Source organism: Amborella trichopoda, chromosome 4, assembly GCF_054954075.1.
Source record: "Amborella trichopoda isolate Santa Cruz 75 chromosome 4, AtrichopodaSantaCruz75HAP2 v2.0, whole genome shotgun sequence".
Classification (NCBI taxonomy): Eukaryota; Viridiplantae; Streptophyta; class Magnoliopsida; order Amborellales; family Amborellaceae; genus Amborella; species Amborella trichopoda.
In genome coordinates, this window is record NC_142339.1 from 2,757,290 (window position 1) to 2,783,876 (window position 26,587).

The window sequence follows — 26,587 nt, forward strand, 5'->3', positions numbered from 1 at the left end:
ATGATCATGGGTTCTGCAACATTCATTTTCTTCTTTGCATTGCTTGCACTGCCACTTGCCACTCTTGAGCTCTTGAGCTCCCTTGACAAGGAACTGCAGCGAGCAGAACTAAATCCGATGACAATCACCGATGGACACGATGGATCGACGGATTTCAATAACATAACAGACGCCATTGCAAGCATCCCACCGAACAACACAAGCAGGGTGGTGGTGGAGATAAGGCCTGGATTCTATCGGTTTGTCCTATCACTCTCTGGTGTATAACTTATATGTTTGCTCCTATAACTCTCGTACATAATTCAATTATATGTTTGCTTCTATCACTCTCTCGTGTATAATATGTGTATGCTCTTTCACTTTCTTGTGTATGATTTATGATTTTTCACTTGTCACCCCCATGTATATTAAAAATGGTTATCAAGAGTTGCAAACTCTTGCTTGGTCTTCATTTTTGCTGGCTGATCTAGTGCATAACTTAAATTGAAGCATATGATTATCTATCGTCACACGCGTGTGATCACCAGTGGATTGATATAAGGTGGTCACAATTATTTTTAGTTATTAAATGTTGAGGGATTTAGGTATGGATCCTAAAATTTTTCTTAAAATACAAAATGCTCCATTTATATACAGAAATTAAAAAGAAGGTCGGTCAACCTGTTTTTTTTTTTTTTCCAAAATTGTCCCTCTGACTTACATTTTTTTTGAAGTTTTTTTTGTTAGTTTTAATTTTAATTTTGTTTTCCCTATTAATGAAAAATCTAAAAAAAAAATTAAAATTTGATCTGAGGATGGAATCCTTGGACCGAGAGGCAATTTTGAAAAAAATAAAATAATAACATGGTTGACCGACCTTCTTTGTGATTTCTACCTATAAATGGGGTATTTCGTATTTCAGAAATTTTTTAGATGTTACATTGGATGGCTTGGGGTGTATCACACAAAGTTTGAGAAAATATTTTTAGAACTTTGAGTCTAGTCAATAACACTCCTACAACCACCTGATTTGAATATATATATATATATATATATATATATATATATATATATATATAGAGAGAGAGAGAGAGAGAAAGTGTGAAAATGATAACATTTACATGAGATGTGAAATAAATTGGGTGGCTATTTGGTGTACCCTATTTTGATGAGGGCACGCCCAAAATTTTATTTTAAAAAAAATTATAGAAAAATTAAAAAGAAACAAAAGATTGAGTTATGCCCATCCATTTTCAAAAAATGAAATCTAGGCCTTGGTGTCTACCAGAATTAGCCCATCAGATCATGGTGGCATCCGTAGATGGAATCATAATTACACTTTCCCAAGTCAAAAATCAGACCATCATTTTGTCTGTTGATTTCAAACTAGAAACAATCAACGACCACCATTTTGGTGGTTTGCAATGCCACGTTTACACACTTTTGGTTTCTTGTTTGGTATGGTATTTAGGTGACACCTCAAATGTGTTTGATTATCTTTGGGTGCCATATTATCTCTCTTTAGGTGTGCACACAAACCTAAAATGCAAAAAGGTTTTAAATAAAAATTTTGAGCGGCACTATGTTATGAAATTCGAAACGGAATGAAAATTGTTACAAACATATGCAGCAACCAAACAATTGATAAATAATAAAGACATCTATACTTCTCCTTCTCCCTTCCAGCTGTCCAATTTAGATCAAACAAAGCGTTGATCATTTGATTTAGATCCAATACCTCATAGTATTTTATTTTTAATTTTTATTTTAAAAATTATATGAATATCATATTTGGTATGTTACATCATCTCCAAAAGGCACATCTAAAACAAATATAAAAAAATATTACCAAGAAAATAAATGACCAAAATAGCTATAACAATTTTAAGGGTATTTTGATCATTTTATTTTATTGGAGATAGTTTTTTAATAGTTTTTACAAGTGCGAGTTTAAGAAAGGAAATGTTTTGTAGAAAAACAATAAAAAATAAAACATTTTAGAAGCGTGACATTGTAATTGGATCCATCTGAACCACTCATTAGATCTGAAGGATAGATAAGAGGAAATATATAACTACTATACATTAAGAGAAGTATAGAAAGCTTCCCCCACAACATAGAAACACAAACATACTTAATTATGAGGTGACTAGATCTTAAAACTACACCCAATAGTCATAAGATTGAACCATCACCGATATTCTTTCTTTGTATGGATTGATCATTTAGGACCCTTTTGGTACTCTCTCTCTCTCTTTCTTTTTGAACTCCAAGGAGAGAGAGATGATTTACCGTTCGTGGGAAAGAGATAGGACATGGGCTATGTAGAATACTGGTGATTTGGGTGAAGAAGATTCATCGTTAAGAGATCACATTTTACATTTATTGAGTCTGCATATCGTTTGCTCTACGCTCTAGGGGTACGATTATGCGTATTTTGAATACCTAGTGTTGGAGTGCATCTAAAATGTAGACTGTTGATTATGAAGAGCTAAAAATCTACGAGGCTACTAACTTGATTGCTCAAGATTTGGGTGAGTTACCTATATGGGGAGACTTCGTAATAACTCGTTTGAATACTATGAAATTTCGAAAATCTCGCCTGAGTTCTACAGTACTCAAACGAGTTGCTACAATACTCGCCATAATAGTATTTTTTTGGGGAGTTCAGTGGGGAAGATAGACTGCTACCCAGTGACCACAACATGAAGGTTTTAGTAGCGAGAATGAAAACCACAACATGGTTATTGAGGTGTGAGGTGCTACCACCACGACCTCTCTTCAATTTCCTTTAAAAACTTTGGTGATGTGGCTCTCTCTTCAATTTCCTTTGAAAACTCTTTGTGATGTATATATTTCTCTTCTATAGGCTTCCATCTATCCGATCGCGCTCCGTTAATTAGACTGAAAATTCCAGGTCGTATAGGGCTAACGGGGCCAAGAATGGCCTTGCTTATAGAGGCCACAAATGATGAGGTCATTGGCAACTGGTTGGGGATAGAGCCTTGGCTTTCTCTATATGTTATTGGAGCTCTTCCTTCAATCTCATTTCTTTGTTCTTCACCTTCTCCCCCTTAGAAGTTCAGCGAAAGAATCAAACTTGAGATGTAGCATTACTAAGGTCTACTGCTAGCCACTCAAGCTCAATTCCAAGCCCCATTTCTTGTGCACCAATAGCAATCAGTCATGCATGGATTAATTTTCCTATCATTTCATCTTCCCCCTGCTCAGTCAAGACTTGGGTGAGTCCACTACGACATGGCCTAATTAAGTTAGGGAAAATTATATATACCTTCAGGAAGTAACTTTTTAGACAATCTCCCCACAAATATTTTTAGATCAGTCACTAAACCCCAATACTGATTTGTATAGCATTTACCTCTAGTCAAAAAGTGAGCTCAACTGAAGACTAAAATACCCTTTCTCTTTAGCAAGGTCCATGCCCCTCTCTCTTCTGTCTGGCAAATAATAAATCGGTTTCAACAATGTTTTAGTTGCAGTCCGATAGTTTTTATTTGCGATCCAGCATTTTCCTAGAGTCGTTCGACAATGTTTTGGTTGCAGTCTGGCCGTTCTTAGTTGCAGTCCGATAATGTTTCATTTGGATGCCCTCTCCGATCTGGCAATTTGGTGATGCAGTCCGACAATTCTAAGTCGTGGTCTGGCACTTTCTTAAAGCTGTTGGGCATTTTGCAATGGCAGTCCGACATGAATATGTGTCGGACTGTCTTTGTTGATTCAACACCCGACGGGAATGTAATGCCAAGGTGTATAGAAGGCGCACTTTCATCCTTATACCTATAATTTTTTGATTTGGAGGGATCTTTTCTCAGTCTGTTCAGCAAGGATGTCTACTGGCATCTGTGATTGCTGCCGACAGACGTTGTGGGCTATATATTTTCCCATTATGAAAAAAAGCCTAACTTTAGAAAAAGGTTACGATTGCCTTAGGGTAAAACTTGTGATTCAAAAGGTTACGATTGCCTTAGGGTAAAACTTGTGATTCAAAAAGTAGTTGGGTGGAAGATGTATAGAAAGTTGAGTCAAGCGAGGGTTTTAGTAATTTTCCCATTAATTTACTTAGGTCTTGGCTAAGTCCCTTATCCATCACATCCCCAAACCGAGTAATTTAACATTAGATAAGCCAAAGGATGTTCAATTCTTGGAGTAGAATGTCAATTTACTTCCTAAGCGAAACCCCACTTAGAATTAATGTTAGGACTCCAATCGGGATGTAACCTCTTCACCCATAGATTTACTTTAATAAAAAACAATTTCTAATTGTACCCTTGAAAAAAAATGATGGAAGTAGAGACCATCTGATTTTTAGATGGTGACATCTTAGTACTATAAATCACAAAATTTAAAATTCTCTTTGAGGATAATCATCTTGTAATTCTTAATTGGTTCCCAAAGATTCAGATCGAAAAAAATCCTCTCAAGTAGATCTTCTGACCGAGGAAATATAAATAAACTATGCTTCCGAAAAAGCATAATATACATGCTCAATATTTAAAAAATAATTTTTTGTCCCTAGGCAATTTGGACGTAGTTTCATGAGGCCTAAACCTTATATAAAAAAAGTAATGCCTCACCTTGAAACCTCATTTGAAAATACTTTGAATTATGATGGCTCTCAAATGAATTTTCATCATTGATTATAGTATTTGTAGCGCAAAAAATACTACAGATCTTGTGGATATGTGAACACTTATTTTTAAAAAGAAACATATAGTCTAGATAATGTGTTACATACACACTATTGTTAGAGTTTGAAATTCCCATTTTTCTTTTCAACTATAATGGTCAAAGTCGAGATCATCGATTTGAAGATTTTTCAATGCCAGAGCTGCAATTTGTTTTGAGGTCACGTTTTATTTATTTGGACACAGTTGCGTTGAGTCCATGTAAAAATGAGTCACCTCTTAAAATTTTATTTTTGTGATGATTTTTTTCTCAATTTTTAAAGACATTTAATCTCTAACAAGGATATCATGAATATAGAAAAATAATTTTTTTAAAAAAATTAAAAATAATAATTTCATGAAAAAATTATTTGGACTTTAGATGGACCGCCCATTTGCATCCATGTACGTTTGGGTAAACGAAGATACATTGCCGTGTCTCGAGCGTTACCTATAAATATCACGCCATTGTCCACTCTCAACTTCCATTGATACGCGCAAGCTAGTTAGGATTTTCTTCCATGAAAGAGCCCTCAATTTTGCACACAGATTGGAGGTATGGGGTTGTGTTAGAGAGAGAGAGGGTTATTTTGGTAGCCATCAACAAGAGGTAGATTGGAGGCTCTAACTCTAGGTTAGAGGCTAGAACTTAAACCAAATTTCTTGTGCAGGAAATATATGTGGATTTGATTTCAAAATTCAGAATTCACTATCCATGTTTTAGTAGTTATTGGTAGGATATGTCAAGTGCTTTGTGCTTTATTTTCCATGTAGTATTAAGAAGAGCATTTGTAATCTGACTTTTGGAGATGATGATAGTGAATTATTATGCATTGTGCTTTATTTTCCATGTAGTATTAAGTAAAACACTTGTAATCTGACTTTTGGAGATGATGATATGTGAATTATTATGCTTTGTGCTTTATTTTCCATGTAGTATTAAGAAGAACATTTGTAATCTGACTTTTGGAGATGATGATAGTTTTATTTTCCATGTTGATTTGTTAATCATATGTATGTACTGTCTCTGACTAAAATAATTTGCATAATAGACAGTACCCTGTTTTGCTACACATTTGGTTTAAAGGCTAAGTTCACTTGAAGGAAGTTTTAGTATTGCTTTTTTAATGCTGAAATTCTTGAGAGAGAAACTTGATTATTGTTTTAGGATTAGATTTCTGCACAAAGTTCGAAGGAGTTCTCAAATTATTTTCACACCAATTATTTGCTCAACTTTTCCAGGAGGAAAAATTAATAAAGATGGCACTAAAGAATAAGTTGAAAGTACGTTGAGTTCCTGAGTGATACTGCAGGACCAAATAAATATTCCCAGAGAAATAGTTTTATGAAGTTCTCATTTGGAAGAAGTGCTCAGTGAGAATACTTGTGCATTTATGTTTGGGCGATCTTATACTTTACCAGTTATTGCTTTGAATATGGTTGATCATTTTAGAGAAGCTATAAAATCTGAATTCGACATGAAAAATTTGGGTTTGATGGAATATTTTCCTTATATCTAGGTTGTTCAATGGAAATTTTAATTTTCATTACTTAAACGAACTATGCCAAACAAATCTTGACATAATAACTCAAGGGAAAATTGGAAAACTCATTACTGGAAGGAAGTATGCCAAATAAATCTTGATATAATGAATTGAGGTGATCAATCCTATTATAATATAGCCTCATGCATGATGGTCATGACTTTGGCTGCCCTGTAAGCAATTAGGCCACATGGTGGGGAAAAACCAGTTATACCAAAATCTGTTGTTGTGACATTCATGTAGTATCATCCTTGGGACCATCTTACTTGGTAAGCATGATTGTTGATAAGATTAATTTACTAATGTTTGCTTATGATTTGTATTCATAACAGAGGTCAAGATCTCTATAACATTCATAAGATAGAAAAGTCATACACCAACAAATAGCTACTTGTACTAAAACCCAGAAGTACGATCCCCTCGATAGAGATAGTTGATGTGAGGAGATCAACTAAAAAAAAAATGCAAATATATTGGCATGAGGAGGAACATAGTTACTGGTATATAGATATAACATCCGCATTGACCTAAATGTCTAGATGCTTCTCGAAAAAATCATATACTTTATTCATATAAAGAAGAATGGCAACTCAAAATCAGTTTCTGCTCAATGAAAAATGGATTTGAACTAAGTAAAAGAAGAATGTGTGATGACGTAGACCAAATTTTTATAGAAGTTCGACTGGAAGCTTGATGTATATTATGGATGAGGCCAGTTATAATGTTTGTAGTTCGACTAGAAGGTTGATGTATATAATGTTTGCAATTGGCATGCATAGTCATTTGTTGGAAGCCTAGAACACAACAGTTCTACAAGAATATAAGGGAAATTTATGATGTGTAAATCAAACTCATGATCATGGGTTTTGTATTTATCTTGCAAAAAATTTGAACTTGTGGATTACAGTGATAGCAACTATGAAGGGAGTATCGATAATCAAAAGAATGCATCAGGTTATATTTTTCATTTGGCTTCTGGCGCTTTCTTGTTTGTCTAAAAAGTAGCTAGCTGTGGCTCTTTCTCCTACTGAAGCAAAGTATGTGGCAGCTGCATTTTGAGCATATCAAACCATTTGGTTAAGAAGATGTTTGAAGAATAAGTAAAATGAAACATGAGACCAGTCAATCAATAATACATTATGGAGAATTTAGGTATTGTACTAATAAGTGATAAGGTAAGAGAAATTAGACTTAGGTGAGTTGTCTTTGTGTGGCACAGACCCAATACAACACCTGTTAGAAGGTGTGAGTTAGTTCAATTAGAAGGCTTAAAAAGGACAAAGTGTAGGTCCAAAATGATATGGTTGGAAGTAGTGAGAAAAACTTTGGGGAGTTATGGCCTCACTGAGGGTATAGCCCTTAATAGAACATAATGACGGATTAGAATTCATGTAGCCGACCCCAATTAGTTGCGAAAAAGTTCTGACGATGATATGATGAAACATGATACCACCATTTTCTTTGGAAACACATTCATGATTATTCTATCAAAGGATATGGTTTAGTATTTTAGAAGTAAGCAGGATAACGCACATGATTATTTCAAGAAGAAAGGTATCATTTGGCCTGTCCAAAAATAAGATCGTTGATATATTCACTAGATACTGCAACTGGAAATTTTTGACAGACTGAAGCATCTGTTGAAGTTGGTATTATTTGTGTATTTAAATAATAGCTGGATATTAGTAACTTATCATCATTATACAAGCCTTATCGCAACTATTTGGGGTCGGGTACACGAATCTTGTTCTGCCATTTCGCTCGATGAAGGGCCAATTGGATCAAGATTCGTGAAATAGATATGGGAAAAGTTTTACGCTGGTTACCGACCTAACACAACTCTCCTTTCTCCCGGCTTAGGACAGGCATGACCAGCCATGGCAGAGTTGGGTGGACATTAGTAACTGATCCAGATTATGCATATTGAGTTTTTAAAGGATAAGGTTTCTATAAGGCCTAGGTTTTATGAAAACAAAATAAAGCCTTACCTCAAATCCTCATCCGGAAAGTACTTTTAGCAACGGAAATCTCTATGATGGCTCTAAATCAATTTCCAACACCAACAATAAAATTTGAAACTCAAAAAATGGTACAGATCTCACGGATGTGAAGACTTATTTTTATAGAAAAATGGACAATCTAGATAATTTGTTACAATATACACCATTTTTGGAGCTTGAAATCTTAACCATAATGTTCAAGTTGAGATGATTGATGTTTACGTTTTCCAATGCTTGACATGCAGTTTTCGATGAGTTATGAGGTGAAGATTTACTTATTTTGATGGGGCTGCAGGCCTATCAAACCATTTTCCATTTTTAAATCAAAATTTGTGGAGACAATATGACTGTTGAACTTGGAAACGACTGTAACTATTCTGCAATAGTTATTGGTGAATTGTTAGGTAGTAATGAGATATGTTTTTGCTGTATATTTCAAGTACGATGTGAAAGGAGAATGGTTAATGACGATAAAGTAATAATACAGAAAATTGTCATTTTCATATTTTGTATTGTATTAATATGTTGGAGGCCTACTGACGCTTTGAAAGGCGAGGCGAGGAGCCCCCCAACTCCAGTTTCCAAAGGCATCCCCCCCTCCCGAAAAAAAAAAAAAAAAAAAAATCTAAATTGTCGCTTCGGTATTTTAGCGATTACCTGCATAGGTAAAGTTGGTTCATCAAGTGCCGAGAGCCGAGAGCCGAGAGCCGAGAGTGCATTTTCTTTAGATCGCACTAAGGGGGGGGGGGGGGGGGGGGGGGGGGGGGGGGGGGGGGGGTTAGTTGGAGCCGAGCATATTTTATCCATGTGAGTAGACTTCACTCGCCATGGCCTCCTTGAATCTTTCTTCGAAAGAGGAAAATCTAGATTGATTTAAGGGAGACAGATGCGAGATGCCTTTGGAGTGTGAAAGTTATGTCAGGAGTGAAATGCGCTGGAAAATGTCTACAGGCGGTAATTAATGGTGCGACTTCTAGTCTCATTACCTCATTCTTTAGACTTCGGACTCAACTTCACTCGTTCTGTCTACACCTGAAACCGTGAGATGTAGATAGAGTTGTTGTTCGAGAACTTGCGTAACCGATTACTCCTTACCCTACTAGCCAATGTAGCTGTATAAGTGGTGGTCACCCGAGGACCATGCCACTTGCAAGAACCAGAATTCTAGAAGCAAATAGCCTAGCCTTTCCAATGCAGTCCGGTGTTCATCCTTCCTTGGTGAGCAGGTAGTCATGGTGGCCTTATTTGGGCAATAGCAAGCTAAAAATTGCAGCAATAATACCCGGTTCTTGTTTGCAAGTTATAGCATGGATAGGGAGATCTATGCAAGAGAGAAAGATCAATGCAAGAGATAGAATACTCCCAAAATTTAGGTTCACTTTTAATATGATATTTCGATATAAAAATACCATACGACAATTCTGCTCCTAGAAGATGAGCATATGCATTGTGATGCTTCCATCGTTTTGGATTAGTTTTATTTTGTTGTCTGGATGAGTTCTTTGGGTTACTTGTTTGGAGAAGTTTTATGGACTTCTATGTGTGTGTGTTTGTGTGTGCGTGTGCTTGGACGTGTGCATGTGCATGTGCTTGTGTGAGTGTACATGGGTGCGTCTGTGTGTGTGTGTCCATGTGTGTGTGTGTGTGTGCATGTGCTTGGACGTGTGCATGTGCATGTGCTTGTGTGAGTGTGCATGAGTGCGTCTGTGTGTGTGCGCATACGCACGCGCATGTGTGTGTCTTTACATAAAAGGATTCTCTCATGCAATATTTTCTTAACTCTAAAGTGTTCTTTATCTGCATAATTTTTCCCTTTTGAGATACACAGTTCACCCACTGCCTGCCTCCAATTAAAGCATGGAATAAAACATTGCAATGAAAAGTGCCTAACTCCCTTTATGTGTGTGTAGGGAGAAGGTAGTGATCCCTATGGATAGACAGTTTGTTACACTATCTGGAGACGCTGCAAATCCACCGACAATTTCATGGAATGACACGGCATCCACAGCCGGTACAACATCTAAAAGTGCCGCGGTGACCGTCATTGGGAACTATTTCATAGCCACATATATCCAATTTGAGGTATTAAACATTTTCTGATGATGTACAAATATTTTCATGAAAGTATGCATTTTTTTAAAAAATAAATATATAAATGTAATCCATGAATGGGCGACACGTATATGCCTATAATCTGTTATTTGACCATTTTATACCATTCATTTGAGTTGATAAAAGATCTCGCCTGATAGGTAGTCATTTGAGCTTTTTAACATATTTATCCAGACCCAATTCTAGAAATAAGATGTGACACTTTGTTGCCACCATGTGGTTTTCTTGAACAATCTTGAGCACTTGTATTTCTATCCCTTTTACATCATCAACCTTTGTTTCTTGTCTGAGAACATATATCCTTTGGAAGATGGACATTCACAGCTTTCCGACAAGTCCTTGATAATGTCTATCTGGTTTTGCTGCCAAGCTAGCCCTTGGACCAGAGTGTTTTCTGAAGTTTATATGTTTGACCTATTGCACTCTAAACATGTGGCCACTATTAGAAACCTGTTTTCAAGTGCGGTAATCTATTGTATATTACACATGGGAGGAGACATTCAGAAATGGGACTCCATTATTCAAACTTCTACAATTCTATCACGCATTAAATATGCGATATTGGCATGTATATGCCCATTGCACATTAGATATGTGCCCAAAAGGGCTTTGACTAGAGTCGAGATTTAGTTACAACCATCTGGAACTAGTTCTTGCATCACTTTTTTTCTCTCATACTTTGGTCCTATCGTATTACAAATTGAGCATGTTGCACATTAGCTGTGCGATTTTGTACAAATCGAGCATGTTGCACATGATCCTATCCGTGTACACAAATTGAGCATGTTGCACATGATCCTAATCGTGTCCCAACAGGAAGATTGATGTTTTACTACCAATCACAAGTTTCAGGTTGGGTACAGTATTCTTACCAGAAATTATGATCAAGAGTTACTTCGTAGATACTTTATGCAACACTTTTCTTGGACCGTTTTCAAATTTAGTGCATAAAAAACCAGAGCGACCCAGATGGAAGAAAATAATGGGGAGAGAGAGCTGTTCTAGTATTATATTCCCAAATTTGAAATATTGCGGTATCGCAAATGCCGGACTGATTAAAACTTAAACAAACAAACAAAAAAGGCACAAGGGTTCCAACATTGACAACATCGGACCACCCGAAAGGAAAGAATTTAAGTAATACGTTACCTGTGACATTGAACATACCATGGGGACTGAGTTTAGGGCGGTCCAATATTTACAACATCGAAAGGCCAAGAGATATAGTTGTTTGGTATTTATGATATCGGACGGCCTTGAATAAAACAAAATTATAGGAGGACGAGGGGGGAGGGGGAGAGAGAGAAATTCGCACCTGTTCGATGTTGGAAATGTCGGACTAAGGGTAAAAACCGGAAAAAATGGTGGGCTGGGGGGTGGACCTTGGCATAATATTTGAGAAAATATGGAGTAGACCGTAAGAACGAGCCCTCAAACTGATCCATAAGTATTTTTCCCTTATATTTTTCATCTTTTTCTTTGATTTTAATTGTTTTGATATTGTTCTTTTGAATTTAGTTACCAATTTCTTATTTCCTCTTTTGTGTTGGTGATTTTTCTCACATTGATATTGTTTTATTTGGTGATTTCCTTTCTTATTCGAGAAGCTTGTGCATGGTTGAAGAAATTTACAATAACTATTTGAAAAATAAGTATAACTTGCAAATTTTTTTAAAGAAAGCATGTTTTAGAGGACTGAATTAGTGAGCTTGTTCTAAAGGGCTCCTTGACATTGATCTTGTGTTATTCTTTTAATTTACGTGTAAATGCGGTTCTAAGACCAATACCTTACAACAATTATTCATACTTGAATTTACAATAGTTATTCATAATTAAATTAGTTTCTCCCTACTATTTCCAGAGGTATTTTGAACTAATTCATACTTGAATTTACAATAGTTATTCATAATTGAATTAGTTTATTCATCTTACGGCCAGTATTTTGAACTTGTTTTACTTGAAGCTAAGTATCCTCAGGAAGACAGGGAAACCTAAAACACATCCAAATAAAGTTCACATGTGGACCCTTCAGTGAAGGATCATAGTCCTCATCTAAAAAGGAATATGCTTGGCATCATTTCTTGCAGCAACTAAACTGCCATTTCTGTCATGTATTAACAACTTATGCTAACTCTATTATCTCATTCTACATTCATGACAATATACTATTTTATGTAATACTCTTGTACAATGATTTGCTTCATGTCTTACAGAACTCAGCACCAACTCCTAAAAGTGGGGCAGAGAAGGGGCAAGCAGTGGCTGCAAGAGTAAAAGGGGATAAAGCAGCTTTCTATCATTGTGCCTTTGTCGGATACCAAGATACTCTGTATGACCAGCAAGGCCTCCACTATTTCAGCAAGTGCTTCATTCAAGGTACCCTTGACTTCATTTGTGGCAACGGTCGATCCCTCTACGAGGTGACAATCTCTCTCTCTCTCTTCAAATGCAAGTGAATGATAGTAATTGGTATTAATTGCCAAATGCAAGTGTTTGATAGTGTTATGCCTTGGTAGTCATCATTGTAGCATAAGGAGATCATGGTAATTTTTTCTTATTTTCTTTTTCACTTCCTTTGTTCTTAGGATTGCCACTTGAATTTTATTGGCGAGAGCAAATCTTGGATCACAGCCCAAAAGAGAGATAAGGAATCCAATAAAACCGGATTCTCCTTCGTAGGAGGACATATCACTGGACTTGGGCATGGGATGGTGTATTTAGGACGACCATGGGGTCGATTCTCGACAGTTGTATTTTCTAGCACCCAAATGGATCAACTGGTAGAACCTCAAGGTTGGGACAATTTTTGGTCAAATGAAGACCGAAGCAAGTGAGTCTCGCTCTCTCTCTCTCTCTCTCTCTCTCTCTCTACATGCACACACATACACATAGTTAGACATGTGTAGCTGATCTGTTAGAATTATATATCCTTGACTGCACTTATGATATGCTAGAATTATATACTTGTTGGCACCTCTCTGGCTGGATGGAAAAGTACAAGGGCAATGAGATGGAAAGTTTTTTAAAAATTGGTAAGTTGGGTGAACACTGCCCCTCACAAGAGTATATTGCTTATGCTAAAAAATGAATTTATAGAGGTTGTTGAAGCTTGAGTTGTTTTTCAAGAAGTGGAAGCGAAAATAGGATCCATGCCATCTTTGTGAACTCCGATTCTATTTTATTAGGCTAGAACACAAAAGGTACCCTCTTAAGAGCCATTGTCAGGACAAGAGTAAAATAAAGAGTTGGACCCACTTCTGCAACAAGTGGTCATTGAGCTAAGATTAGAGTTTGTCATAGATAAAAATAAAAATAAAGAGAAAATGAAAACGAAAAACATGGTTTGGATGTAAAAGCATCTATCCCTTTATAGAAGCACGATGTATACCCAATTTTTAACTATGAATTTATCAATTAGTAGGAAAATTTTAACTACCTTTGGTATCTCTTGTCAGGGGGTAATTTAAAGTTAAAAATTATCCATGCCATCTTTGGCTACCAATGCTATCTTTGACTCCAAAGGTTCTATTAGGTTCAAAGTTCAAACGCAATACAGATCCACTCAAGAGCCAAATTGAAAGGATTAGAGAAATAAAGAGTTAGATCAACTCCTACTACCAGTAATGGCTGCGCTGAAATCTGAGTTTATGATGTAAAAGAGGAAAAGAAAGAAATATAAGGAAAACATGGGACACGGTTGGAACGTAATAGCATATGGCTTGATGGCTTGTTATGGAACTGTATAGGATATTATGAAAGTTGTATGCATCTTTAATTATTTCATGTAGGGGGTAATGTGAAGTGTAAATGTTTAATACAAAATGATAGGAAACAAGCCATTTTGATCTTCTATTCCCAAGTTTTTCCATGCTTTAAATATAGACGAATAGTTCATATTAATTTGCTTCAATAGTTGAATGACAATGGCACTATGTCGGTTTGCTTTCTGGAAATACTGTTAGAATTATTTACAACTAAAAATTACGTTTATGACTCTGTGCTATGCCTTTATTTTTTCCCCTCAATTCTTGAGATTCCAAACCCGCCATCCTTCGGATCTTTATGGTATTCTTTGGGTTTGGCAATTTTTGCTAATTTCCTTGTGCTTTGTTAACTCAAATGGTACATACACCCCATTTCCTTTTTCTTTGCCGAATACATCTCGAAACTACTAACATCTGGTTCTCCTTTTGCTTTTAAATTTCTTGGTGGTATTAGGACTATATACTATGCAGAATATGCTTGTTGGGGGCTTGGTGCCAACGACACAGGCAGAGTTCCTTGGTATCATAAGCTGACAGAAGCTGAAGCAAGTACATTCAGAGGAAAAGACTACATTAATGGATCCACATGGATCCTTTGATTGTATTTTCTTTATTTTGTTTCACTGTTACTTTTCTTTTGTATTTTTCTCCACATGAGGTTGGTAATATACATAGGTTGTGGTAATGGGTTTAGTCAAGGTTGTACGGGTCCCCCCCATCCCGTGCCCCTAATTTTTTTTGTTTGTTTTTCATTGGAGCATTTTTTAGCATAGATTAGTGATCTTGTGAGCCCTTCATGCACCTGAGATTAATTAGTTCCCAATTTTCAGCCATTGACTTTGGCTTTGAGATTGGTAAAGGGATGATATAGGGCATCCTAATAATCAGTAAAAGCAAATTCTACTTACCCTTCATCGTCTCGCGAGATGCCTTGTGGGTCTTTCGGTTTAGTTTCTCCTCTACTTACCCTCGATCTTTCTCCTCTACTTATCCTCTATCTCCTCTACTTACCCTCTATCATGAATGAGCATTAATCCCAAGCTTAGAAAATTCCAATTTTTATCAAGTTTCTTTTATCACAAATGAGGATTAGTCCTAAGCTCCCTTTCCCTCACTTCCTCTGCATCTTCTCTCTCTCTCTCTCTTTTATATCTACCTTCTCTTCCCCACAGCCTCTTCACCACTTATCATTACCTAAATGCCTGGTTATCGCTTTGTAGGCAGAGAAATGCAACCCGACATGGAGATATCTGCTGCTTTTTCTATAAAATGAAGCATCTCTATTGAGTGTTTTTGTTATGGTTCAGAAGAGATGCGCACCCATATCAGTTACTGTTTTTAGATTAGAATCATAATTTGGACTGGTAAAAACTTATTGTTACAATCATCACAATCGAGACCCATGCAAGCTTCTTGCTTCATTCTTAAAAATGAACCTGTGCAAAGCTTCTTGATTCAATCTAACAAGAACCTCCAGATGGTGGAATCATCTGGTGAAATGCCTTTATTGTTGCTGGTTTTATTATGTTTATGCATTTTTATATTGCTTATGTTTGCACTAGTTTCATGCCTCATACCTTGTAATTTGCAAGTGGAACTGATCTTTAGTGACGTGCTATTGCCTTGTAATTATGATATACCCAGTAAGAATTCCTTGAAATCCTATCATAGTTCTTTGTTTCGTAACCTCAACGTCTGACCTCTCATTAGAAAGTGTTAGAAAATGCCTTTTGGTCCCTCTTGGTTCCAAGGAATCCAAGCAACAGCCAACACAACTTCGTTAAGAGAAGCCACCATTATCTCTTGCATGGATCATTTGATAGACAAATTTGGGGAAGGGATGAAATATGATGATCCCCTTGTATGTTTATCAATCGCTTCATTTTTCTTATTTAATGTAGGCGGATTATAATTGTAGATATGGAATCTCCCTTGATTCTATTGGTTAATCTGCCAATTTCTTGATTTTTTTAACTGGTCATGGTGTCCTTTTCAAAATTTTACATGTTGATTTTCCCTTACCTAGGTTTTATTGATTTATTTTTTTTAGAGTCTAGTTTATTTGTTATTTTATTTTGTTTTTACCTGTTGATTTGGCACTTTAAATGGTCATAAAGTTTTTTTTAAAATTTTACATGTTGATTTTCCCTTACCTTAGGTTTTATTGATTTATTTTCTTTAGAGTTTACTAGTTTATTTGTTATTTTATTTTGTTTTTACCCAGTGGTTTAAAAACAGATTAGTGGCCCGGATCGCGCACCCCAAAAACCCATCCGGATCGGTGAATCGGCGATCCGGATCGGGAATTGTCCGAATCGGTCGGATTAAGCTTTAAAAAAAAATCTAAAACAATCATTAAAATTCATTATAAATGCTGTTTTTTAGGAATCCAATAAGAAATCAGGGTACTACATTATTAATTTTCATTTTTTTCATCAATATGTGAATATTGAGATGTTTTTTCTCTGTATGAACTTATTTTAACCGTTAAATTTACATTACACAAAAGAAAATCATAGAACTATCATGGATGAAGTATGTAATCATACATGGACTACAATAAAGAATGGTTTTTTGATAAGAACCTTTCAATTTTTTTTAACAAAAACCTTTTATTTTTTTACAAGAAATGTTTGTTGTATTACATTTTATTTTTTTTAGCAAGAACCTTTTTTTTTGAAAAAGAAATACTTGTTGTATTATTATTTTTTTATAAGAACTTTTTTTTTTTTGACAATAACTTTTTATTTTTTTGAGAAAAACCTTTTATTTTTTTGACAAAAAAAAAGAAATTTGACTAGAAAAAGAATTGATAAGAACCTTTCATTTTTTTTTGTAAGAAAATTTTTATTTTATTGATAAGAAAAAAATTTGACAAAAAGCGAAAATGATAAAAAAACCTTTCATTTTATTTTTTTTTTACAAAAAACCTTTTATTTTTTTTAAAAGAAAAAAATTTGACGAAAAAAAAGAAAAAAACAACGTTTTCTCCATGAGAGGATTCGAACCAACGTTCTCCACACAATGAAGGTATGTGATATCCGGTATACCACATGCTACTTAATGATATTAAAAGCGCAAACAAAATACTATAATATACCAATGTTTCGAGGCTTCAAGCTAATACCTTTTCACATTATCCCACATCCAAAAGGGAAAAGGAAATGTGAGTGCATAAATGCTTCTTGGTACTCTACATTGGCAACACGTGTGAAGCAATGAGGGTCACGTGGCGAGGTGTGCTGACCATAGGTTCCTAGTTTTGAACCTATTTTACCTTGAAATTTACAAAAATGCCCATGACAATACACACTGCAGAAGAATCGGGTGGGTCATGCATGCTGTAGAAGAATCGGGTGGGTCATGACGTAATAAAGCGAAGAATCGGGAGATTCATGACGTCACCCGGCGATTTACTGTACAGAATCGTCGGTTCTTCTCTAGAACATGTCGATTCCCGGTTTTACAAACGAATCGACACGGGACGATCGATTCTCGGTTTGAATAGGCCGAGTCGGCGGGTCGTGACGTCATGAAGTGAAGAACCGAGAGATTCATGACGTCACCGAATGATTTACTATATAGAATCGCCGGTTCTTCTCTAAAACAGAGCAATTCCCGGTTTTACAGAAAAATAGACACGGGACGAATGATTCTCAGTTCGAATTGGCCGAGACGGCGACTTTTAAAACACTGTTTTTACTTGTTGATTTGGTACTTTTCGGTTTTTATAGTCGATTAATCATTTTCTTAGATTTTATTGGTCGGTTCACCCATTGCTTTGGTTTTACTTGTTGATTTTCTATTAAGTAAGTTTTACCAATTAATTTGATTTTTCTTTAAATTCGACCATATAGTTTGCCTGTACTTTTGATTTTAATAATACATCTGTAATTTCCTAAGATCACCATTTTTTGGTAACGGTGGCCTTTGTGTAGGATTAAGAAATGACCGTACTTGGTCTGCTCCTAAATTCGTGAGTGACAGACTTTTGTGACCCCAAATGTCCAAGAAACACCTCCAGAATGACTGTGAGCCTTTAAATTATATATATATATATATATATATATATATATATATATAAATGGGCTCCTTTTTCAAGGAATTGCTTAGATGTCCAAATGGGGCCTTACTCTTCCTGTTGCGGGTTTTCTTGGATCAGCTATCTTCCTATTCGTATTAGCAATAGATCTGAATTTCTTTTGGTCATTATCATGGAATTCTCAAATTGTTGTGAGTTTTCATATTGAACTTCGTGCTCATGTTTCCACTGGTCTTCCCGTTATATTTGCTTGATTTCAAAATTTCCATATTATCTCTGGTTTCATTTGCTTTGATATCATTCCTTTTTGAATTTAGTTGCTGATCTCTCATTTTTTGTTGGACGTTGGTGTTTTTTCTCATACTGTGATTATTATATTTGTTAATTTGTTTCTTAATTGAGAAGAATGGTTCGTGAGATTTACAAAAATATTTAGAAATCGAATATTTCTTGCAAAAGAGTTTTTAAGAAAGTGTGTAAGGTCAATGTCTAGATGCAAGAACACCAATATGACCCCTAGAGGGCTGCATTATGTGCTTGTTTTAAAGGGATCCATGGCATCGATCGTGTGCCATTGTTTTAATCTGCAGTAGTCATTCATGCTCAGGTTAGTTTTTAAGCGTAAATAAGGTCTAGGACTTTTATTTACAGCAGTTATTCAGACTTGGATTAGTTTCTTGCCTACTATTTCCGGGGCAGCAATCTGTGGACTAGTATTTTACATTCTTATTTTCTATTTGGAGCTATGATATTCCAATGGAAGACCCAAAAACTTAATTACACCCAAATACGTTTACTTGGGAGCTCTTCACCAAAGGATCACAATCGTCATCTACAAGGGAATATGTGGAACATCATTTCTTGCTCTAATTAAAATGCAATGGTCTGTTATATAATGAACAAGCTATGATACCGCTATTATGATATTCTACATTTATGGTGCTAAATTATGTTATGCAGTAATATTGTATAGTGATTTATTTCATTTCTTCCAGAACTCAGCACCAATTCCTAAGAATGGGGCAGAGGATGGTCAAGCGGTGGCCTTACGAGTATCAGGTGATAGAGCAGCTTTTTATCATTGTAGATTTCTTGGATACTAGGATACTTTGTATGATGAGAGGGGCCTCCACTATTTCTATAAGTGCTTCATTGAAGGTGCCATTGACTTCATTTGTGGCAATGGTCGATCCCTCTATGAGGTGAAATCTCTCTCTCTCTCTCTCTATGCAAGTGATTGATTGGTAGAGATAGACTGTTGAAGTAGGCTTTGGTAGTCATTGTCGTCGCATAAGTAGATCACTGATTCTTTATCTAATTTGTTTAATTTTGAGCTCAGGATTGTCGATTGAGTTTTATTGGCACTAGTAGATCATGGATCACAGCTCAAAAGAGAGAGAGCAAATCCAATGAAACTGGATTCTCATTTGTAGGAGGTCAAATCACTGGACAGGGGGCGGTGTATTTAGGACGACCATGGGTGCATTTTTAACAGTCATTTTTTCTAATACCCGAATGGACCAACTGGTCATCCCTCAGGGTTGGGATGGTTTTTGGTCAGAGAAGGACAAAAGCAGGTAACTCTCTCTCTCTCTCTCACAGACACACACACACACACACAGACAATTACATGAATGGACATGTATAGCTCGCAATAACTTAGAATTATATATCCTTATTGGCACTCTTTTCTAGCTAAACTGGATGAAAGTATGCAAGAGGATTGAGATGCATATATAGCTATTCAGAATTTCAGATAATTTGTAATTTTGGTGAACTGTGACTAACTAGAGCAGTAGGAGTAGCAGCAAGCTAAACATATGGGGTAACTAGAGGAAATAGAAGCTTGAGTTGGAGGAGTGAGTTAGAACATGGTCTATGCTATCTGTATTGTAAGGGTTCAAAGTTTTTATTAGTTTAAAACACAAAATAGACCTATTTAAGAGCCAAATTTAAATATACAAGTAAAATAAAGATTTAGATCTACTACTTTAACCACAAGTTGCTGTCGACTTGAGATTTAATTTATCATAAATCAAAATGAAAAGAAAGAAAAAATAGGGAAACAAAGGTAAGGGTTTGGATGTACTAGCATCTGAACTTTTATGGTAGTACTATTTATACCCCAATGTTTTACTCTGAATCTTTTGTCTAGTATGAAAATTGAGTATCTCTTGCGAGGGGTTAGTATGAAGTTTAAAAAAAAATGTCCTACCTTTAATATCCATGTTATCTTTGAAACAAAAAAAGAGATCTGCTTAAGAGGCAATTGAAAGAATTAAGAGAGACAAAGAACTAGACAAACTTCTACCGCAAGTCATTATATCATGTGTATCCAAGTACCATATATGCCCCAATCTTTCATTATGAATCTATCAACTGTTATGAATGTTGTATGCATCTCTGGTATCTCTTGTGAGGGGGTAATTTTAACCGTAAAAGTTTATTTGGAAAATCACTTATGGTCATCTATGCCCAAGTTTTTCCATGTCTCAGAATGAGACTAAGAGTTCACACTGATTTGCTTCCATAATTTAATGACAATGGCACTTTGTGGGGTTGCTTTCTAACATTATTCTTACAATCATTAACAATAAAGAAATTAAAATATACTAAAATCCAGTGATAGGGTGCGTGTTGTACCTTCATTTTCTTCAGTGGCTGTGATTTGAAATTGTAGGAATCTTCATGGTTTCTTTTTAAATTGGTTTTGACGTTTTGTGCTAATTGCCTTTTGCTTTTTCAAATACATCTCAAATATTACTAAGACCTCATACAATTTTTGGTGGTATTAGCACCGTATACTATGCAGAATATGCCTGTTGGGGACCTGGGGCCAACACCACAGGAAGAGTTCCGTGGTCTCACAAGCTGACCGAGGCTGAAGCCAAAAAGTTCAGGGAAAAGGACTACATTAACGGATCGACATGGATCATTGCGGGTATGTTTGATGAGCCTGTAATAACTTTATATTTCAGAATATTACATGATTATAAATTCTTGAATTTGCTTAATGCAATATGATTCAAAGTCAATTTACCCAAAAAAAATTATTGTTCAAAGTGGTGTTTGTCTGTTTGATAGTTCCAAATCGAATCATATAAACTTCGGATATTACCCCAAACTGGTGGGTTAGTGTTTTAGTGTCTAGTTATTTTGCAAATTCATCTCTCCCTGCCAAAAGTTCTGTCTCTCAATCTCTTTTAACGATTTTTCTCTCCATTGCTATTCTACAAAGAGCATTTGGTGCAGAGTTTCTATCTCTCCAACCCCATTTGAATCACCAATTTCTCTATCTTCTCATGGTTTCAAATTCGGTGTAAAGCTGCTATCTCTAACGTAGAAATTCTCACTGCCATTGCTACTCTGTTTTCCCTCTCTCCAGGATCTCTTCTCTTTTAGATTTTTCAATTGTATTCTCTGGTATGTTTTATTTTTCCTCTCACTCGAACTACATCTTCTCTATCTAAATCCTCATCTTTCTTCCCTTTCATAGTTTTGACCCATCTTTGCCCTTTCCCTTTGAACCTCTTTCTCTAGACTTCTTGCGATGGTTTGCTAAATCAAACTCCTGTCTGGTCTCTGATTCTTATGGTTTCCTTTTTTTTAGTATATCTCCTTTTAATATCTATTTTCCAGTGAATTCATTATTCTGGTGAGTCTATCGGTCTAATAATTTTGGGTTCCCATTGCCTTTCTTCTAATTCGTGCTGAAAGTTGTTTGCTGAAATGATGCAGGAATTTTTTAGTATATACATGTTACTCATTTCATTTCCACGTATCCACTTGTTGATTAGGAATTACTGTAAATAATACTGTTGGAATGAGCCTTTGCCCTTCCTTCCGTGTGGGTCAAATATAAAATCCTAGGATGCAACTCATGCGGTTTTACATTGTCTAGTTTTTCTATTTCAATGTTGTGATTTTCAGGCCTGTATGTTTATCTAATTGTCCTCTCACATAGGTAGTAATTTAGATTTTAGAAGATTCATAGATTGTATCTCTCCAATTCTTTATTTGAATATATTTGTCTCTTATTTATTTATTAGTCAACTCCTCGTAGATGATCCATTAACAGATTTTTTATTTTGTACCCATTGTATTTGTATTTGCCAGATTAATTTGAGGCACTCCACTGAAGATGTATTCCATATGCTTGCAGTTTGAATGACAGAATTAACAAAGGGCATTTCTGGGTTCTCTTTGGGGTGCGTGTCATGATGCCATGGAATATAATGTTTTCCTGTTATATTACTCGGAAATGAGAGAGGGCTAATTCTTTTAGTCAATGGCTATGTGAGATCCTTCTCAAGAATAATTTGTTTTAATTAGGCTATTGTTTTCTCCCTCATTACTTATTACTTTTCCGTTCACATTGCTGAATGAATGATGTGAAGTTTTGGGGATTGTAAAGTTGCAGTGTTCTGGCACCTGTACATGTTTCTCTATTTTAATCATGGTTTTTTTTTTCTTAATGAAGCATGTGTCCATGATACGATTAACATTGTTATGGAATGAGAAATTCTCTTATAAGCTCACGCTTGTTCCACTAGCAATTATAATTAGTCACTTAGTGCAGTCTACATCCGATTTCACGCTTTAAACTTCTGATGCCAAATCTACTTTGGTTTGTTATGTACTGCTTTTGTTTCCTATATTTATCTGCTTTATATTTTTTTTGAAATGTTATAATCTGTTTATATTTTTAATATCAAAGATGCTTAATTTGCTGAAATCCAAATTCTATTGCTGTTTCCTAACTTCTGGGCTTTATTCATATTTTCCGTTGCCTTCCTTGGCAAATTTTCTGAAATCCAAATTGCATCATCCATTTAGGCCCCTAACTGAACTGATGAAGTCTACCACTAATTGCCTGGTGAGGGTATAACTTTTGAACTTGAGACTGTTTTTGTTCCAGGCCAATAAACTCGAGTTAGTCCTTACAAATTCTAGAACATGGAACCCTTTTCTTGAATTTTATGTCTAGAAGCCTTACGACTGTGACTTGGCAGAGTTTCACTGTCTCAGTGATTCTTCCAGTTCTTTCTTTAAAAAGTTAATATCATAAATCTTCGGATTCTTGGGCAGAAGTTCACCAAATGTGGGTGAAGTCTGTAACATTCACATTTCCTTATCATTTTTGCTTTTCAATTAACCAGGAAAACTAGTCACACGGAGCCATACATGCTTAATTCACATTTCCTTATTGTCTCTTTTCAACTAAGAAGGGCAACGTTTTGGCCGGAAATTAAGCATGTATGGCTTCATGTGACTAGTTTCTCACATGTCTCAGAGAAACATATTTGAAGTTATAGCTAATTTGTTTGTGTAGTTTGAATGTGCTTATCATAATCCTATTATACTCTTTCAGATTTGTGAGTTGCAATCTCTATCTCATTTGAGTGCAATTTCTAAGGCATGTTTGGACTGCACGTTGCCAGAAAAACAAAAAAAAAAGATCAGTCCTGATCTCAAAACTTGGTCCATCCAGCATTCAAAAGCTTGCTGTGCAAAACAGAAAAAATAATGAACCTAGCAATGCTAGGGAGAATATTTTATTGCTGCAATGGTGATTTACTCAACAGCACACGAAGGAAAGGAAAGAAAATGATGGATCAGGTGAGGAGTTGAAGTAGGGCTAACCCAACGTGCAAGAGCTTGTCGAGGTACATATTTATGTCTGAAAGGTGACTAAGGGACATATGCAGAGACCTGTTGGCATCCTCACAGCTCATTGGCATAAGCATGCATTTGCCCATAGTCTCAACCGCCCCTGTGTAGTCCTTATGAACATAAAATTCATCTGCTGTGTTTTGCAAATCCCCAAGTGCTGAAATGTAGTCGTCATTACAACTGTCGAGGACCATGTGAAGGTTTGTCTGGTTCCAGGACTCACGCCACAACTTCTGTACATAATTACTTGTGCTTGTTGTATTGTCAACAGAAAATTTTACAGCTATGCCAACGAGTCCAACCAGATCGGCCGTGCGGCTGCTTGGGTCCAAGCTTATCGTGTTCACACAGAAGTCGTAATACTCTGTGTGGTTGCATGCATCCTTGAGTATCTTCGATGGCTCTGAGGCTGCCTTACTAGAGAAGGGGTCCCTAGCGATTGTAGGGTCTAATAAAGAGAGGAAGAGGAGGGAGAGAGCCATGGCTATGGTGAAAGACATGGTTCAGAGAGAGCTTTTTTCTTCTCTGTTTCTTGTTCTGCTCCCTTCAAGAAAGTTATGCAATGCAATGTATGTAAATCCGTGTACTGATCATCCTAGTTTTATAAATCCTGGTTATGGTTCTCTCAAGCAGTTTCCTAAATCTTATTTAGGAAAGGTGTACCGTTTATACGCCACCTTTCCTCCATGCATGCCCTACTTGTTATAAAATTTGCATGGATATCTCTCTTTCTTTAATGATGGATATGCCTCGCTTTCATAAAATTGAGATTCTAAAATTTGGCATGGATATCTCTGACATGAATGCTTTCCGAAAAAGAGATTTTAAAACCTACGTTATGGGTAGGGGAGGAAAATGGGTCGGGTCGGGTCGCGTGGGACCGTGGACTTAACCGGTCGACCCTATCGAGTCAACCGAGTGGGTTCAAGTGTTGATTTAAAATTGGACCTAACAGGCCGGGTCGGTCCAATTGACCTTTAAACCGACCGGTATATATTAGTATAAAATGCATTTAGATAATATTAATTATAAAAATAAATTCTATATATTGATAGGATTATCGACCCTTAGATCTGTTCTCAAACCACACAAGGAGCATAGGTGCTAATTCAAATCCTATAGGCCAAACCTAATGTTTATTGGTATACAGTGCCAGCAAATCATTTCTCTTATCATAACCCTACGTTTTTTAGAAGACCCCTATTTCTATAGTCTCTACCTAATATAAATAATTATTAAAATTAAGACGTATCGGAGTTGAGATCCAAGGTGAAACTGGGCAGTTTTGACGAGTTGTAAGCTGTAACTGAGCTGTAAAAATTCCCAATAAGATTAATTATGATTAGCCCTCCAAAGACCTAATTGTATTGAGATTAATTATGATTAGCGTCATTGGTATGTATCGGATTGCCATTGGGGCCGGGGCATGTGGACTTAAGGTGGCTTGGTTGGGGCCACTGGTGTGCCCTGTTCACGAGGACAAAACCATTTTTAGGCCAGGCCTCGCGTAGTAAAAACGATTTGGGCCAGGTTGGAGCAAAGCTGCAGCATCTTAAGCTACTTCCTTTAACTCTCGTGACTCATTGGAGAAGATGCCAACCTATATATCTTCTGTTTATTTTTCATTTTTTTTTTGGATTGTTCAGTGGAAGGAATTGAATTATTTTTCATTTTTTCTTTGGATTGCTCGGTGGAAAGAATTGAACATGAGAGGTAGCATTGTTAATGTCAACTGCTAATCATTTAGTCTAAATCTGATCTCTACCAATCTATAAGTCTAGAGATCTACATTTTTATTTTTGGTCGCTAATTTGTATTCACACCTCCAGCAATTATAAATGAGAAATTGTAGTTAAAAATTGAAAACGTAGTAGTTTAAAATTTTTATTATGCATTGGCTTTTCAAATAGTGTCATTTTCATGGAAGTTGGTGTCCCTATCAAGCGTGGTGGTTTTTATAGGATTATTTGTTGCAATTTTTGAGAAAGAAATTTTGTATTGTTTTGGGATGAGATTTTTGCACCAAAGTGATCCTTATTCGTGAAGGATTTCTCGAACTCCGGTCTGGTCTTTGATTCTTTACGGTTTTTTATTTATTTTTATTTTTTATTTTTAATATATCTCATTTTAATATCTATTTTCTGGTGAATTCAATGTTCTGGTTAGTTTTCTGGTCTAATAATTTTAGCTTCTCGTTAACTTTCTTCTCATTCGAGCTGAAAGTTGCAGATTTGCTGAAATGATGCAGGAATTTCTAAGTATTTACATGTTACTCGTTTCATTTCTACGTATCCACTTCTTGATTGGGAACTACTGTAAACAATATTTGACACTTGCTTCTGTGTGGGTCAAATATAAAAACCTTTGATGCAACTCAGGGCCTATTACATTCTCTAGTTTTTCTATTTCAATGGCCCGTTGGTTTACCTAATAACCCTCTCACTCTCGTATAATTTAGAAGTTTCATAGATTGTATCTACCCAATTGTTTATTCGAAGATATTTTCTGTCTCTTTGTTTCTTTGTGTATTTATTGGTCAAATCCTCTTTACATGATCCATCAATAGATTTTTTATTATGTACTTGCTGTATTTGTATTTGCAACATTCATTTGAGACTCCCCACTGAACATGTATTCCATATGCTTGCAGATTGAAAGATAGCATAAACAAAAAGCATTTCCGGGTTATCTTTGAGGTGCGTGTCATGGTGCTATGGGATAAAATATTTTCTGGTCAAATTACTCAGAAACATGAGATAAGGCTAATCATTTTAGTCAATGGGCTATT

At 35.9% G+C, this 26,587-nt stretch overlaps 1 protein-coding gene and 1 pseudogene across 2 annotated transcripts; one reads left to right on the plus strand and one right to left on the minus strand.

The window, feature by feature from the left end:
* On the plus strand, positions 1 to 24,428 carry LOC148782193 (putative pectinesterase 68; annotated as a pseudogene). The gene is made up of 10 exons (XR_016053201.1): positions 1 to 239; positions 10,119 to 10,290; positions 12,534 to 12,740; positions 12,906 to 13,150; positions 14,539 to 14,629; positions 17,670 to 17,798; positions 19,122 to 19,328; positions 19,466 to 19,703; positions 20,922 to 21,067; positions 22,243 to 24,428. The product of XR_016053201.1 is annotated as a putative pectinesterase 68 (transcript).
* Positions 23,742 to 24,299, minus strand: LOC105420080 (cell wall / vacuolar inhibitor of fructosidase 2-like). The gene has a single exon (XM_088863631.1). It carries the CDS (start codon positions 24,297 to 24,299, stop codon positions 23,742 to 23,744), a length of 558 nt encoding a protein of 185 aa, XP_088719757.1.
* Positions 24,429 to 26,587: the final 2,159 nt, after the last annotated feature.

Bases quoted from the DNA above. Each gene is read 5' to 3' on its own strand.
- LOC105420080 (XM_088863631.1), bottom strand. From the start codon at position 24,299: ATGTCTTTCACCATAGCCATGGCTCTCTCCCTCCTCTTCCTCTCTTTA.